The sequence below is a fragment of the Neovison vison genome, chromosome 13, assembly GCF_020171115.1.
Source record: "Neovison vison isolate M4711 chromosome 13, ASM_NN_V1, whole genome shotgun sequence".
NCBI classification, from domain to species: domain Eukaryota; kingdom Metazoa; phylum Chordata; class Mammalia; order Carnivora; family Mustelidae; genus Neogale; species Neogale vison.
Window position 1 is genome coordinate 115184695 of NC_058103.1, and position 18437 is coordinate 115203131.

At 44.7% G+C, this 18437-nt stretch overlaps 1 protein-coding gene across 2 annotated transcripts in view; it reads right to left on the bottom strand.

The window, feature by feature from the left end:
- The window catches only part of ADPGK (ADP dependent glucokinase), a 44540-nt gene extending 33533 nt beyond the window's left edge, over window positions 1-11007 (bottom strand). For both annotated transcript variants that reach the window (XM_044229683.1, XM_044229682.1), the window contains exons 1-3: window positions 10745-11007; window positions 3952-4177; window positions 284-346 (exon numbers count right to left, since the gene is read on the bottom strand). In XM_044229683.1, coding sequence (XP_044085618.1) covers window positions 284-346; window positions 3952-4177; window positions 10745-10971 — 516 coding nt within the window. In that variant the 5' untranslated portion in view covers window positions 10972-11007. The remainder of the gene's footprint in view (window positions 1-283; window positions 347-3951; window positions 4178-10744) is intronic.
- Window positions 11008-18437: the final 7430 nt, after the last annotated feature.

Here is an 18437-nt window from a genome sequence, read left to right on the forward strand (position 1 = left end):
ATGTGGAAAGCAAGACAATTACAATACCAACCACAGCACCAACTGGCCTCAGATGTGGGTCAAACTAACAGAGCTTGCCTATGCAAAGCAGTCTCCTCACACAGTAAGCACTGAGGAAACACTAACTGTTACTACTGTCCCACTAGTACCGTACTACCTCCTAACAAGAGACCTAGGGCCTGGCACATCCTAGGTGGTCCATAAAATGAATATTTATTCTAGCTCCCAAAATTATTCAAATACTAGTGAAAGATACAGATTTTAATCTGGGAATTTGACCTACCTTTAAATCTGAGTTGGCTGCAAATTTCTGTCCAATTAAAGCTGCATTTCCTCCTACATAGTGCTGTAAGATAGTTTCAAAGTTATTAGACAGTATTTTAACAACCCATGTTACCCAAGCTTAGTAATTTTTAAATTTGTTCAATTTATAGTCCATCCCCCCCCCCAAAATTTGGAGGCTACTTTACAACAGTAACACACAGATGAGGTTTTAATAAAATTATTAACCTCCTAGGTTCACAGATAATGAATTATAAACAAAGGCTAAAAAAACCCAAATATGTTAACCATGAAAATTAGTGTAACTGCCTTAATTGTAGATCAGATCTGGCCTTGAGCTTTCAGGAAGCTAGAAGAGATAAAGGAAACATGAAAAATGTGGACAGATCTTATCTTCTGTGCCACAGTCCTACTGAAATGAATATATGACTGTGTTACTCTCCTCCTAAAAATCATTCAATAGATACTTCAATAAACTAAACTCAACTTGTAAATGAGGCACACAGGCCTTTCTTTATCTGCCCCCCAACCCTGTGCTCTCTTTTCTACCTCCTCTCCTGTGCTTCCCTCCCACACCATGCCTATAGCTCTCTGAGCCTGTCTTCCTCGGTCTTTGTTCTTTTAGCACACAGTATTCCTCTCTCCTGGATGCCCAGCCCTTCTCATGCACTGGGAAATCCCCACTTCCTTCTCAAAAATCACCTGCACGCACCTCTTCTGTCATGCCTGCTGTCCCTCTTTCCCCACTGCCACCTCAGCCTCCAGAGCCACCCTCCCAGACAGGATTAGAGATCCCTTGCCATCCCTATACTCAAACTCCACTAAAGCCCTTGTCCACTTGGGCTACTGTCATCTGGGTACATGACTAGCTCCCTCAATGCAGGACTGGCTCTCTTCTTACTACAGTAAACGCTCGGTTAAGTGTTTGTTGCTAAATTTCAAGAAAGATGTGTTAGAAAATATAAAGGCTTTCCCAGGAGCAAGTCTAAGGGTAATGGGTCCTAACGTAGAACTATGTCTCCTAAACACCACTCCTTTCAGCTGCAGACCTGGTGCTGGAGAGGCAGAAGACTCAAGGCTGGTATTCCATGTTGCTGACTAAGGATAGATCCACATGCTTTGGACACCTGACAAATAGGATAAGGCTGATGCTCCATTATGAAAACTGAGAAGCCTAATCAATACTCTTGCTCAGATGGAACGCCACTATCTCACCTTCTAGCCCTCGACCACATGCAGAGGCACAGACTAAACAATTCAATTCTAGATTCTAGACACCACTTTCATCCTAAGCTTCCTGTTGACCAACTCCAGATTCAGGTAAACAATAACTGCTTCCTATAGGTAAATTTAAAGCTTTCTGTGAGATACAGGCTAAAATTTGGTCTTTTACATTTTAGCATGAATTTTTATTTGACTATTATGACCAGATGAATTTACTAAAAATCTTGGGGGAAAATATTAAGATTTTATGAAGTGGATTTTAGATTTTCATGTAATAGTTATTAACTACTGTTTTATCAATCTGCTTATAGTTTAAGGGACTTTGAAAAGACATCAAATGAAGTGTTGCCCTCGCGGAAGGTAAGGAGAGCATTTTAGACCTCATACTTTTAAGAAATAACTTGGACAATCAAAAAGCTATCTTTATAGAAAAAAAAATTTTTTTTGCATCATGAAACAAAAGGCAGGATCAAGGCAGAAGAGAATAGAAATTGAATTAGTGGTTCAAATACAATGATAATAAAGACTTTTAGCAGCAGACTTGTCACCATGTTAGAACTACTGAGATACTTTCATAAAAGATCAGAATCTCACTAGTGAACTCAGCTATAAAAATGACTCCAGCCGACATTTTAACAGCTTGCTGTTTGCTTTACAAACTTGGCTGGGTAACGCCCATGCCCACTTTAATGTTCAAATGGGAAGCTTCAAAAGCAAAAAGAACTTTAAAACCTTGAAAGTTCTCAAAATTAAAGTGGTCATTAAAATGGCCCATGAAAAGTACCAATTAAAAATGGCACTGGGGGGGCGCCTGGGTGGCTCAGTGGGTTAAGCCGCTGCCTTTGGCTCAGGTCATGATCTCAGGGTTCTGGGATCGAGTCCCGCATCGGGCTCTCTGCTCAGCAGGGAGCCTGCTTCCTCCTCTCTCTCTCTGCCTGCCTCTCTGCCTACTTGTGATCTCTCTCTGTCAAATAAATAAATAAAATTAAAAAAAAAAAAAAAAAAAAAACTTAAAAAAAAATGGCATTGGGGTGCCTGGGTGGCTCAGTGGGTTAAAGCCTCTGCCTTCGGCTCGGGTCATGATCTCAGGGTCCTGGGATCGAGCCCCGCATCGGGCTCTCTGCTCAGCGGGGAGCCTGCTTCCTCCTCTCTCTCTCTGCCTGCCTCTCTGCCTACTTGTGATCTCTGTCTGTCAAATGAATAAATAAAATCTTTAAAAAAAAAAAATGGCATTAAGGAGCTCCCCTAGCAAGAACCACATCTAGACTGATGTGACTAGCCAAGGCAAGATTTTAGGTGAGTAGGAAAAACTGGGGGGGGGGTGGTAGGGTAGACAGACGCTGAAATAAACAATCAAAAGTCAGTCTCAAAGGAGGTGTGAGGGCATGTGTAGCTGAAGGTATGCTGGGGTTAAGGGCCTGGGATGTCCAGGCCCAGCACTGCCTCTTACTCCATGTGAACCTTAAGAAAGTATCAGAACCATGTGTGCCCTAAGGCTTTATTTATGATCACCGTGTGGGCTTGGGGACCCCTAGGTCTGACAGGTCCTATCCTGTAGACCAGGGGTTCTCAAAACAAGGTCCTCAGAACAAGAGCATCAATGCAACCAGGAAACTTCCCAGTAGGGAAGTAAGTTCTTGAGTCCCATCCTACATCTACTGAATCAGAAACTCTGGGAGTAAGGCCCAGGAATCTGTTTCATTAACCGCCCCCCACAAGTGATTCTGTGTTTTAGGTCTGAGAACGACTGATCTAGACCAGTGCTTCTCAACCAATGTGATTTTGCTTCCTTCCTCTCCCCAGCCTGGGAACAACTGAGCATGACCTTTTTAACTGTCACAGCTAGGGAAGGAAGAGAGTGCTATTGTCTGTCATCCAGTGGGTAGATGTGGGAGATGCTGCTGAACATCTCACCTGTGCAGGGCAGCCCCTACCACAAAGAATTATCCAAATTATCCAAAGCATCGGTATTGCTGAGGTAAGGAACCTGGCTCTGGGCCACCAGAGCAGAGGTGAGGATCCAGGACTCCCTTGCCCATGCACAAGCTACAACTAGCGCTCTGTGTGTTTAGCCTTATTCTCCTGCTCAGGAAGGACTCAGCCATATTATTATTCCACATTATCAGCCACAAACAAGAGTGGGCATCTTTACTACCTTCAACTTGGGTAATATGAAAAAAGAGCAATTTGATAGATGAACTAGGACCAAAATTTTGGTAACTATGCTTCCAAATGTTGGCTGAATTGAACTGACTAGAAACAGTAGAGTTAATGAAAAGTTCAGACACACAGTTTGACAGAAAGGAAAATATTACGGAACTGGATTCCTAACAATCACCCTCCAGAGAGACTGAGGAAAAGTTACTTGGTTGCTTCTAGGAACCTTATACAAAAAGCTATCTTTCCCCACCTTATCTTAATTTACTGCTGGTGAACCAAACAGACCTGGGCTCCTGGGAGCTCTGATGCAGTCTGGGCAATGTCATGGAAAGCTTCCTTATCGCTGAAGAAGCGCTCAGCTGCGGCTCCCTTCCCCATGAAGTGAACAAAAGCTTCTTCCAGATCATTCCTTGAATGCAGAATGGTGTGATCTTTTCCATTCGCAGGACTCCGGCCAAGCGCCTGCAAGAGCTTCACCCCTGAGAGCACTACATCCACACAGGCATTGACTCTGGAAAGAAGGAGGAAAGAGGCAGTGTGAAAGAAAAGAGAAGCAGCACCATGGAAGCTACTCTGCATTTAATAACAGAGAAATGTTTCCAGGAACTGTATCCAAACAGAAAAACCAAGGAAGTGGATCGAAATCTGGACAGGGAAATAAATAGCCTATGGCAGGAGGAAGATTCCTTTATCTGGACAAACATCTTAGGATCGGAATCTTTCCAACAGGATGGCAAACTTTTTTTTTTTCCTTAAAGATTTTATTTATCTGTGAGAAAGAGAGAGACATTAAGCAAGGAGGTCGACGTGGGACTCGATTCCAGCACTCTGGGATGATGACCTGAGCTAAAGGCAGATGCTTAACTGAGACACCCAGGCATCCCCAGTGTGGCAAACTTTTAAGCTAGCTACAAAGAGAAAACAGGTGCTCAGCATTTGAGAACAAAGTTATCATAATACAAATACAGCATTTCTGAGAAAATGTTGGCAGAGACATACTGTCTGGATTCCTACTGGCTTTCTGACTTGGGCAAGTCACTTTAATTTCTCAACTTCATCATTTATGGTGTAATGTGGGTGTTAGACTCATAGAACTCTATTGAAGATTAAGTTAATATATGCTTAGGAACACTGCTTGGTGCAAAGTAAGCAAAATATAACTTTTGATCAAAGGCTAAATATCAGATACCTTCCCTTCAAAGACACATTAGGATGGTGGTAACACTCGCTAAATACCTAATGTCTAAATACTCCTAGCTGAAACTTTTAAACAATTAAGTGGCGCCTTAAAGGCTGAGGCACATCTGTAGCCTGGTAACAATTCATCACTTGGCAGGTGTTCACTGGACCAAACCAAGACCTTTAAAGGGCCTGAGAGAAGCCAGTGCTGCACTACCTAGTTGTCTCTATGGAAACAAATTTTAAGGCACTATGGTTGTCTGGCTTGGCCTGTCTATAAAAATACAAACCAGAAAAGTTCTGATTTATATGTTTTTAGTGTTACTTTCCTAAAAGCCATCCCTTAGAGAAGGGTCAAATAATTTGGCTACCTAGAGAAGGACTTCCTGTCCCCCACCCCACAATCACCTTGATTCCTGCCTCTGCCTACTAGGGATGTCATTTTTGCCAGGGGGGCTAGATGACCACACAGGCAGCTGGAAGCTTCTGAGAAGGCCAAAGCTCACAGTAGGCCAACAGTAAGCTTCTGGTGATAAGAATGGATGGGCTTCCAGGGGTAATTCTGAGCAGCTTCGAAAGCAGAAAGTATATTCATTCATAAGAAAGGCCCAAACGATTGGATTGTGGTGTAGACTAGAGCTATGTTTCCCTTCTAGTCTCTTAAAAACAACAACAACAAAAAGCTCTTGATCTGGAAATTAACACATGAATTCATTAATGGTGGTAAACTCTAAGAGGAATGAGATGGGCAAGGGCGAGGAATTTTATATTTCGCTAGATGTAGTTCTGATTCTTATAAGCATGCATTACTTTTATAATAAAAAACAATTATCGGGGCGCCTGGGTGGCTCAGTGGGTTGAGCCTCTCCCTTTGGCTCAGGTCATGACCTCGGGGTCCTGGGATAGAGCCCCACATTGGGTTCTCTGCTCAGCAGGGAGCCTGCTTCCCCCTCTCTCTCTGCCTGCCTCTCTGCCTACTTGTGATCTCTGTCAAATAAATAAATAAAATCTTAAAAAAAAACCAATTATCATATGATCTCACTGACAGGAGAAATTTGAGAAACAAGACAGAGGATCATAGGGGAAGGGACAGAAACAAGATGAAACCAGAGAGAGAGAGACAAACCATAAGAGACCCTTAATCTCAGGAAACAAACTGAGGGTTGCTGGGGGTTTGGGGGTGGGAGGGATGCGGTGGCTGGGTGAGGGACACTGGGAAGGGTATGTGCTATGGTGAGTGCTGTGAATTGTTTAAGACTGATAAATCACAGACCTGTACCTCTGAAACAAATAATACATGTTAATTAAAAAATATATAATTTTTATAATTTTTTATGAAGGGGTGACATCACTCAAGCAAGGTTTACAAGGGCAAGAAAGAGACACATCTCTCCTAATGACACAAACTCACCGCACCCACATCATAAAGATTCTTTAATTTTTCCCCTATGGATCCCATGCTGGTAAAAAGATTTCTCCCCACCAAACATAATTTAAATACTCAAATTTTCTTATTCTTTTAAAACAAAGATACATACTCTGGTCAATTGGAAAGAGTTACTATGCTTTTCTGTGCGTAAAACACACTGACATTCATATGCCAGGTGCTTAATGATAAGTTTAAAATAACGTTCCTTTCACAGCCCTACTGATTATAAACCAAGCATACCTTATAAAATGGTCTCAATTCCACCCCATATAGGAACACCCATATAGGATGTTCTTCAGTTCTTTATTTCTACTGGATGTAACATTAGATGTTTAAAGGGTAGACTTTAAAAATATTTTATTTATTTATTTGGCAGAGAAAGAGAGCATGCACAGCACAAGCAGGGAAGACAGCAGGCAGAGGGAAAAGCAGGCTCCCTGCTGAGTAAGCAGCCTGATGTGGGGCTCGATCCCAGGACTCCTGGGATCATGACCTGAGCCGAAGGCGGATGTCTAAAGGACTAAGTCACCCAGGAGCCCCAGGGGTGAACTCTTAAATAGGAGAGCTTTCCCTGGCTCTCGGATGCAAGCAGGTTCCCGAGTTTCAGATAGTACAAATTTTGATAGTGAGAGACACTATTTCCACCCAACAGCCCATATAGAAAATGTTTTCCAATGGATTTGGGTCCTGAGTCTGAAAAGCAAAAGTTCAGACACTGAGGGACGCCCACATCTGAAAATAGCAGCTTGCACAAATACATCACCTTCATCCCCAGTGATATGCTAAGACCTTGAACATGGTCTGGTTCTTTAAAGATGAGAATGGAGGAAGTCTACAAAAGTTACAAGACAAGGGGCGCTTGGGTGGCTCAGTCAGTTAAGCGCCTGCCTTCAGCTCAGGTCATGATCCCAGGGTCCTGGGATCGAGCCCTGCATTGGGCTCCCTGCTCATCAGGAAACCTGCTTCTCCCTCTCCCTCTCCCACTGCTTGTGTTCCCTCTCTCGCTATGTCTCTCTATCAAATAAATAAAATCGTAAAAAAAAAAAAAGTTACAAAACAAAACCAACTCCCCTCCTATAACGGAAAGGAACAATGTTCAACATATTTTGCAACCCAAGGCAAAACCCAGCAGAACCAATTTTGAGTTAAAAATATGTACCTACCATAGGAATATTTTCTGTCGCCCCCCCCCCGACTTCATCATGTCATGAATACTAAGGGAAAAAAAACTTAAAAAGGAAAAATTTTTATTCAGTAGCTTTTCATAATAAAAAGAGCACTGAACATCTACAGATACCAAACTAATGTGCTTTCTAGTTATACTTTAATCAGAGCAAGAATCTCCCTCTGCTCTTCCCTCAATTCAAAAGCATCCAAGAATGTAACAACCACATCACCTATGGTGCTTTATTCTCAGGGATATTAAAGGGAGGAAAGGAGCAAGAGAACCAGAAGAGAAAATTATGCTCATGTGACTTTAGGCAGAATTTCAGAGTGTGAAAGAAATGTCTAAGATTATAGTGTGAGTTTGGAGAAAACAAAAACAGATGAAATAACTGGAAAACAAAGCAAGACAACAGATGCTGAATGCCCAAACAAGGGGAAGGGGCTAGAAGGCTAGGGGAGCCTGGGCTTCTAGGCCTACTGCCAGAGACCCTTGAGGGGCGGGAGAAGGGGGCTCAGTGCTCCCTCTAGACTGCAAGTTCTTTAGAGGCAAGAATGCTTGTTTTCATTACCTCCCTGCTGCTTCATTATCTGCAAAATGTTTCTTTAGGTTCTTCCTAGCTTTTTAACACTATACCTGAGATACTGCAATAGGTAATCATAATCATTAGAAGATGCAGAACTGCAGAGAAGAAAAATCCAAAGGGAAAGAAGGGCAGTGGTCCCTGGGGTGAAGTCTGGATGGCACTCTGGACAGAGAAAGCAGCCTGGTATTTAGGAAGCACTGAATGTAAGACAGGCATTTTCAAAGAGACCACACCAACTGCAAAACGCAGTAAGAAAGGGAAGTAGTCACACTGCTTTTAGCTGAGAAGAATTGAAGCTGGGGGTTGACTACCATTCCAAAGGCCACAAATGGTAGAGCCTAGGTTCAAACCCAGATTTCTCTGATACTGAAGCCCTCACAGGAAGCACGCACAAGCAAATATGCAGATGAAGGGATTAACTCTGTGTCTGGGTACAGTAAGAATGTTGATCTAGTTAGTGTTCATTCTCCGTACCTGGCTTCACTCTGACTTTTGAAACCTATCTTACTCCACTCCTCTGTTAATCTATTAGATCCATTAGTAGATCTAACTAGATGGAGAATTAGTAATCCTCTGGGACACAAAGGCTGACTTTTAATATTTTATTATTTATTTGACAGAGAGAGATCACAAGTAGGCAGAGAGCCAGGCAGAGAGAGCAGGGAAGCAGGCTCCCCGCTGAGCAGAGAGCCCGATGTGGGGCTTGATCCCAGGACTCTGAAATCATGACCTGAGCCGAAGGCAGAGAGGCTTAACCCCCTAAGCCACCCAGGCACTCCTGACTTTTTTTTTTAAACCATTAGTCCTGAAAGCACTTTTCAAATTGTCATCGACAGCACTGGGTACCCCGTCCCCCCATCAATTCATATGTTCAAGCCCTAGCCACACATGTGAATGTTTTTGGAGATAAAGACTATTTAAAGAGATAATTAAGGTTAAATGAGGCCATAATCCAAGAGGACTAATCTCCATATAACAAGAAGAGACACCAGGAGTGCGCATGCACAGAGGAAAGTCCATATAGGTAAGTGGTGGGAAGAAGGCCATCTGCTAGTCAGGATCTCATTCTGAGACTATCAGCCTCTAGAACCACAAGAAAATTCCTTTTGTTTAAGTCACCCAGTCTGTGGTATTCTGTCATGTCAGGCTGAACACTAATAATGAATGTATCTATCTTCAACAAATGAGGTGGATACTTTGTCATCACCCATTTTTGCATCCTCAGAGCCTAGCACAGACCTGACACATACCATATAATTGCTGATACTTGCTGAATGTCCATAAAGCCAGGGAGGACACTTAAGAAACTGATAAGGAGGAACACCTGGATGGCTCAGTTCATTAAGCATCTGACTCTTGATTTCAGCTCAGGTCATAACCTCAGGGTCATGAGATGGAGCCCCATGCTGGGCTCTGCACTCAGCATGGAGTCTGCTTGAGATTCTCTCTCTACCTCTACCTGACCCTACCCCCCGACTTGCACCTGTGCACTTTCTCACAAAATAAATATAATCTTTAAAAAACAAAAAACCAAGCAAACAAAACCCAAAAGAAACTCATAAGAAGTAGGAGAAAGGGCCTGAACTTGAGAGAAGAGATAAAAGAAAATATTATCTGAAGAAACTATATGCTGGTTAAAAAAAAAAAAAAAAAAAAAAAAAGAGTCCTATGGGGTACCGGGTTAGCTCAGTACATGAAGCATGCAACTCTTGATCGCAGGGTTAAGTATGAGCCCCACAATGAGTGTAGAGATGACTCAAAATAAATATTAAAAAAAATACTAACATTTGTGTGCTCTTTACGGAAGACACCATGCAAGATTACACAATTATTTCGTTTAATCTTCAAGATAACTTTGCTCTATCCTTGCCTCAAGCACTCACAAAAACTAGCAGAGTACTTCATAGAAGGTCTGCTTTTGTATCATGCTTCTGAGGTGATGGCAAGATATTTAAATCGAATTGAGACGAGGTTTAAAGTTAGTGTGATGGGAACAATGAGGAATACAAAGAAAGGAGGCCCTGTGAGTTGGGAGAACAGTAAATACGCAATGTCACTGAAGTCAAGGGAAGAAAAGAGTTTCAAGGAGAAAGGCATGTTCAGCGCGTGGAAGACTGCACGGGGCTGACAACGAAGACTAAAAAAGGGCAGCTGAATTGGAAAATCAACAAATCACCAGTGAGCTTTGAGAGAGCAGTTTCAATAGCGGCGGTCTCCCAGACTACGGTATTAAGAAGGAGAAACAAGAGAGATAAAGTCGGTAGCTAAAGGTAGTGAACCACACCACTCAAGACGTTCAGAAGAAGGCGAATGTCTTCGAAGTGTGACCGCAAAAAGGCAGTCGCCAAAAGATCTGTAACAGAACTGAAGGAGACTGGCACAGGAGGGTGTCAGGCTGCGCGGGATTTGCAGAGGCTATTAGGTCCTACCGAGATGACAGAGGGGCGCAGAGACCAGGCAAGAGGAAAAAGCAGTCCGATGAGTCCCTGCAGCAGTGACGAACAGGGCTGGTCCCAGACATCCGACGCTTCTCAACAAGGAGGCAGCGTGGACACCAGCCCTGAGAAGCCTTCTCGGCAACGTCTGGGAAGCCCTATTTCCGCGCGGTTCTACCTCCCAGTTCCCCAGCCGCCCGAACTCCGCCAAGGCGGCCCTCGGAGGCCCGAAGCACCCGCACTTCCTGGAAAGACCCAAAGACGCAGGCCCCGCAGGCACTCACCCCACGGCCACGCGGCGCCAGCGCCGGGCCGGCCGTACGATGAGCGCGTCCCAGGCGGCCGCCAAGCGGCCCTCAGGGGAGCCGGGTCCCGGGGGCGCGGGCGCCAGCTGTAGCGAGCTCCACAGCGAGCGAAGCGCCGAGCCCGGCAGCTGCGGCTCCAGCAGGAGGACACAGCCCACCGCCAGCGCCAGGAAGCCGGCATACGCAGAGCCGCGCCACAGCGCCATGGGGACAGAGGCGCCGCAGCCGCCCGCCCGCTCCTTCCCCGGCCCGCGCCTCTTCCGTCTCGGCGTGCGCCGCCGTAGACACGCGCCACGTCACGTAGGCGCGCCACGGCCCCCGAGGGGCGGGCTGGGGGCGGGGCTCTGCGCCGCTCCCCGGGTGCCCCGGGCTGGCGCTGGGGGGCGCGGTTGCACCGCTCAGAGGCGGGAACGCGGAGTCGGGACTCCAGCCGGACCCCACCAGAGGGGCGAGGGTGCATTTGTTCGGAGGGGCATCAGTCACTGTCCCCCCTCTTTTAATTCGTCCCTCCGCGAGTGTGTCCATCCTCCATCGCTGGCTTAACTCTTCCTCTTTCTCCCTGGGGGAATTAGCTCAGACGGCACCCGCGCTGCAGGGAGCCCCAAGGGCAGGCGAGGAGGGAGGGATTCCGCCCCTTTCGAGGGCAGCCGAGGCTTTCAGCCCCTCGAGGCCTATGCCAAGACGGGAGATCCCGCAGTGATCCCTCTCGCGGGACGACCGGAATCAGGCCTTCAAATAACCCTCTTGGGGGCGCTGTTCCCTTTAGCAATATCAGAAAAACGCACAAATGCACACAATCTTGTGTTAGTTACGGAGATTATGCACTTGGGTTAAGAAACACTGGTTTCTCCTATTTTCCGCGGCGTAGGGCTTCAGCCCAGGCAGGCTCCGTCTTCCTCATTGTGATACTTCTGTGTATGAGTGTACATTATGAGAAGTGAAGCTGGGCTTGTCTCAGCAGCCTAGGCTTCTTCCCTGCCCTGTTCATTTTTCTTTTCTTTTTTTTTTTCTGGTTCTGCTGGCTCCTGACCTTGACTTTGTGTCCGATTTTCCACTGCCCTTGACCTTTGGACTTGGCAACGAAACTTTATTTCCCTAGCTTTGATCTTGGGCAATTGGGCTCGCCCCTCCACCCCCACCCTGCCCCATGTCACACACTTCCCCATCCTGGTCCTCTACCTTCCCCTAGCTCACCCCACCCAGCCTACCTGATGATAGCCGTCTTTTCAAAGCTGTTCACACAGGAAGAGCTCTGGGCTGCCACGTAAAGGAAGGAAGCCAACGAGCCAATGAGATTTATGTGGAGCCTTGAAACTGTCTTGCCTTCCCCTTCTCTCTCCTCAGGTAGACTTGTCAAATCAGTTCCTAGAGAAACTGATTTCTCTCTCATGGCCCTGAGTGGACATGTTTCCCTACCATCCCAGAGAGGACTATACCAGCACCTAACCCAAAAGCAGGGAATCAATCCACTGATGCCAGAGAACATTTCTTAATAAGCAATAATTGTTCCTTGGATAAACCTCATTGGCTACCATACTGCCAATGCACAAAACTCAAGAGACTACTTTTCTTTACTGAGAATTTGGACCACTAGTCAGGAGTCTGTAGCTAGTTTTTTTGTTTTGTTTTGTTTTTTTGTTTGTTTGTTTGTTTTCTGTTTTTTTGTTTTTCCTGGACCCACAAGGTCACATAGGCTTGATGGTCAGATAGAGTTCGTTAAATATATTTCTAAGGTGAAGTTTTGGAGGAGCTCAGGAAGCAGGACTCTGGGAGGTCCATGGGGGCAGACAAGACAAGAGAAACAGGGGAATGCTCCACATCAGAGCGATGTGGGGAGAAAGCTGCCTGGACCCTTCTTTTCTGGCTCCAGAGATAACTGCTGAACTGCAGCACTTTCTTTGAACCTAATTCTTCTGCTTCTTTCGCAGTTGGCCAGAACTCCCCCCTGCCACTCCCTCAGTTTTATTAAGACATCATTGACTATCAATTAGCACATTAGTTATAACACTGTAAAGTTGAAGGTGTCCAACACGATGATGTGATACATGTATACATTGAACCATGATTACCACAGTAAGTTTAGTTAGCATCACTACCTCACAGAGGTACGCATCACATTCCTCACAGAGTGACGAATTATTTTCTTGTGATGAGAATATTTAAGATCTACTCTCTTAGCACCTTTAAAATATACGATATTAGAACTTTTGATGTAGCCACAGAGACAAGACAACAGCAGCTGGAACAAAATAAAAGTTTATTTCCCATGTGAAAGTCTGAAGTGGTTGCAGGCACTTCAGCAGCAAGCAGGGACCCATCTGCTCATTATCGAGGCTGCTCTGGGGCGCGCGCTGGTTGGTGGCTCAGTGTAGCTTTGTGCTGTGGATGGTGGCAGGTGTGGACATAGGGCCCAGAGTCTGGATCTCAATTCCAACCAAGAACAACAGGGGGGCTGTAGAAAGAATATCAGCCACACTTGCCAGTTGTGGCAGAATCTGATGTGACTTCTGGTCACATACACAATCCCAGGGGTCTTAATTTCTTCTAACTCCTCATCAGGGGCTCAGGGGCAAGCAAGCAGTCAGCTCTTTGGGTACTACAAACACTCTTGAAATACTTCCTTTGAAAAATAGTCATTTCTGATCATTATCTGTTCAGGGAGTCTGGAATGTGTTGCAAGCTAACTTTTTCTAGAAGTCAGGTTTCTGGGGGCACTTAATACAAGAGCCCTGAGTGGGCCGCCATGGCTCCATTCCCTAGGCTGAACAAAGTAAAAAGATCTGGGCAGGCCTTAAGACACACCTTCCCCCACTCAAATTGCTTCCAGACGTGGCCTTTGCTGTTGGTTCTCTTTCCTAGGACCTTGAAATGAGAGAAAAAAGCAATTTGGTTCCAGAAAATTCAGAGGCAAATGGAGGCTCCAGATGTCTATCTAAGACCCTGATCTGGAAGGCCAAGATGCAGATCCTGTGTTTATGTAAGGAATTAGCAGAGTCCTATCAGTTCCCAAATTAGCCTGAGGCTTTGGCTTTGACATAAGCACAAGTCAACACCACTCCTGTGATCTGAAGGGTTTTAAGCAGCAAGTTTGTTCCCACATTGGAACAGAAACTAAAGGGGTACCAAAAAGTCCTTATGTAAGCTGGGCTAACCCATTTTTCCACAGTTTCAGGCCTCTGGGGTTTCATCTAAGCTGCTCTTAGGGGAATGCTCCACATCAGAGCGATATGGGGAGAAAGCTGCCTGGACCCTTCTTTTCTGGCTCCAGGCAAAGTCCACACTGTGTCAAGGCCTTTGCTGATGCCTGGGACACAGCACAGCAAGGCTACACCCAAAGGCCAGAATCAGTGCACAGTTTTGAAGGTCATAGGAAACTCTAAAGAGGGGCGCTTGGGTGGCTCATTCAGTTAAGGCTCCAACTCTCATGGATTTTGATCTGAGGATCCTGGGACGGAAATCCCACCACCCCCGCCAGGAGACAAAAGAAAAGGAATAAAGGATCCTAGCATCCGAAAAGAGAAAGTTTTATGTCTGCAGCCATGGCTCTGGGCAATCAGACATTCTCCTCCCTCACCTGCCATCGGGAGTGCACTAGAAGAGCTAGGAGGATGGCTTGCTGAGCACACACGGGGGCAGAGAACTTTGGAGGATATGATGGTGTGGTAGCTGTGGATTTCCACTTTGGGATTAACTGCTTTGGGCTAGGAGGAAGTGCTGAGCGTGGGAAAGTGGGAGGGGCAGAGCTGTCTGGGCTTCTGTGTGGCAGGGGCCTATGAACTTCATGGGGAAAATGAGTAAGGGGGCAGGGTGAGGCATTGGCTTGTCCCACAGTGCTGCCTTGGTTGCTCCCGCTCTTGGAGCAAAGCTCTCCTACTGGCTGCTGGAGGCCTTCCCTGCTCAGGGGCCCTCCAGCTTGGTGCTCCTCTGCACTGTGTCAGCCATCTCTGCTGTGGGTCCTGCAGCGAGTTCCAGCCATCTGATTTGGGTTCTGTCATAGTTCCAGTGTACATTTGGAAGGCAATGAAAAGTTGACCTTCTAAGTGTATTTCCTTCTTGCAACAAGAATCCTAACAATTCTAGAACCACTTAGCCCCAGAGTTGTTTTCCAAAGACAAAGTTAAAAATAAAAGGAAGCAATAGATGTTCACCTGGTGCGGCATGGCTGGTCTGCTGTAGCGTGGCCAGGGGCCCAGGCTTCTTCCGTCTTTTGCTCTCTCATCTGTAGGGTGACAGCATAGAGGAGGAGGCATGCCATGATAAAATCATGGTTCTGGAAGAAAGGAGAGCTGGTGGACAGTTGTTGGAAGGCAATCAATGCCTTCTACTCCAATGGGAAGAATGTGGGAGTTGATGGCTGGTTTTATTTTTATTTTTTTTAAGATTTTATTTATTTATTTGTCAGAGAGAGAGCGAGCGAAGAGCGAGCACAGGAAGGCAGAGTCAGAGGGAGAAGCAGGCTCCCTGCAGAGCAAGGAGCCCGATGTGGGACTCGATCCCAGGACGCTGGGATCATGACCTGAGCCGAAGGCAGCTGCTTAACCAACTGAGCCACCCAGGCGTCCCGATGGCTGGTTTTAAATCTCCATTTCTGCCACCCCGGTATCTGTGTATCTCAGGCAAGTCATCTAACCTTTCTGTCCCTCGGTTTCCTTACCTGCAAAACAATTCCTGCTATACCAAATGGTTGTGAGAAGTAGACATGTCCTAAAAGAGCCTAGCACAATGTCTAGTGCATGTTGATACATGACAAAAATACTCCCTGCCATGGCCACTGTTGGTTTCTAAGAACTCTCTTTAATTTTCATCTCGGCCCTGCTGGTCTGGCATTTTCTCACTATAAAGAGGGCAAGCATCTTTACATAGATGACTGTGCAGTGACCTTTTCTATTTTCAGCTGCTCGCATCTGTATAATATTCCATTGGGAAAAAAAATACTAGAATTTATTTGCTCAATGTATAGTAAGTAGAACATTTGAATTTTCCCAGGTTTTTACTGTTCTGTATAATATTGCTGTTTACAATGCTGATGCACATGTATATAAGCCTTTTCAGGGTGTAAACCAAGAGTGAAATTCCTGGGTCATATGAAGCCCCTGTCCTCAACTTTACTAGATAATATCAGACATCTTTCCAAAGTGGTATTCGAAATCATACACACCAAAAGTTTCTTAAAGCTTTGCCATTATCGGGGCACCTGGGTGGCTCAGTGGGTTGGGGCCTCTGCCTTCGGCTCGGGTCATGATCCCAGGGCCCTGGGATCGGGCCCCACATCGGGCTCTCTGCTCAGCGGGAAGTCTGCTTCCTCCTCTCTCTCTCTGCCTGCCTCTCTGCCTGCTGTGATCTCTCTCTCTCTGTCAAATAAATAAATAAATTAATTAATTAAAAAAAAAAAAAAGCTTTGCCATTATTGGGGCACCTGGGTGGCTCAGTCAGTTAAGCATCTGACTCTTGATTTTGACTCAGGTCCTGATGTCAGGGTCTTGGAGCCTGCTTAAGATTCTCTCTCTCCCTCTGCCCCTCCCCCCCTTAAAAAAAGCTTTGCCATTCTGTAGGATGTGTAGTATATCTTATTATATTATAATCATGATGAAGTTTTTCTTAGTTGCAAATACCTTCTCCCCCTCCAATTGTCTTTTAATTTTCCTTATAATATCTTTAGTGAATAAAGTTCATAATTTTATTTTTTTTAATATCTTACTTATCTATTTGAGAGGGAGAGAGAGAGAGAGAACAAGCATGAGCAGAGAGAGGGGCAGAGGGAGAAGCGGGCTCTTTGTTGAGCAGGGAGCCTGAGGAGAGGCTAGATCTCAGGACCCTGGGATCATGATCTGAGCTGAAGGCAGACACTGAACCAACTGGACCATGCAGGGACCCCTAATGTTCATAATTTTAATGCTATTAATAGTATGTTCCTTTTATTGTTTCCTTTTCCTTTATCATCCATGTTTTTTGTTGTTATTTTTCTTTTTTTAAAAGGTTATGAAGATATTCTATATTCCCTTATCAGAGCTGTATTATTTTGCATTTCATGGTTAGGGGTTTAATAGACCTTGGAACTGATTTTTATGTATTATGGGAAGAATCCTTATAGGTACCTACTTAACCTGGTGTATTTCACTGGCTATATCTCAATGATCTGCATTTCCACCACTGTCCTATATCTAGTGTCCATATATGTGTGGATCTATGTTTTAGGGCTCTTTATTATTTCATTGGTCTACGTATCCTCATAGTAACACTCACTATCTTGATTTCTGATGATGTAGATTCTTATACCCTATTTTTCAAGAGCATCTTGGCTATCCTTGGCCCTTTTTCATTCTCATATACATTATTAAATTGACATACCAAAACAAACCAGTTAGGATTCTGGTCAGTTTCAGTTCGGGGAGGATTGCCATCTTTACAATAGTGAGTTGTCCAAACTAAGACCATGGTAGATCTCTTCATTTATTTAGATCTACCTAAATGTCTTGCAATAAAATATTCAATGTCAGTGTAGAGGCTTTGCATATCTTTAGCATTATTTATTTATAGGCACAGAAATTTCTTTTTTTTTTTTAAGATTTTATTTATTTATTTGACAGACGGAGATCACAAGTAGGCAGAGAGGCAGGCAGAGGGAGAGGAGGAAGCAAGCTCCCCGCTGAGCAGAGAGCCTGATGCAGGGCTTGATCCCAGGACCCTGGGATCATGACCTGACCCGAAGGCAGAGGCTTTAACCCACTGAGCCACCCAGGTGCCCCCAGAAATTTCTTAATCCCATTATTGAGGTAAAATTGACATATAGTAACTGCACAATATTTAGAGAGTGTGATTAGATAAGTTTACCCTATGTATACTTCTTGAAACCATCACTACAATCAAGATAATAACCATACCCATCACCCCCAAAAGACTCCTCGTGTCTCTTTGTAATCCTTCCTTCCCAAACATCCTCCCTCCCTACTCTGTACCCAGGCAGTCAGTAATCGGATCTCTGTCACTATAGATCAGTTTACACTTCCCAGAATTTTATATAAATGAAATCATACAGTATGTCCTCTTTTTGATCTGGTTTCATTCACTCAGCATAGCTGTTTCGATATTCATTTAGGCTGTAGTGTGTAACAGTGGTTGCTTTAAACTTTTTTTTTAATTTTGAAATAGTTATATATTCACAGGAAGTTGCAAAAATAGTGCAGAGTTTCCCTGTACCCTTTACCCAGTTTCTTCCCCATGATCTTTGCATGCCTGACTGCTTCCCGTCACTAATACCTCTGCTCAAATACAGTCTGCTCAGAGAGCTTCCCTGACCAAACAATATAATCTCATCTTATTTTTCTGTCTAGAATTTATTAACAGCAGATTTTCTCATTTGTGTATTAATTTATTTGTTTATTGTGATCTCATCCTATGAGAATATGAATGACGTGGAAACAGAGACCTTGTCTGTCCTAGTAGGTGACTAGAATGGTACCCGGCATCAGTAAATAGCTGTTGAATAATAAAATATCTTCTAGCTAGTGCATAATATGGTTATGGTTCTCGCTATTTTACAGATGAGAAACGGGGTTGGGAAAGATAAAGTGAGTTGCCCCAAACCACACAGTTTGTGGTAGTGGTGGTGGGGATATTGGGCACTGAGGTTTGAATCTCTGATTTATGAACACGCTATTCCCTCTTTAAAAAT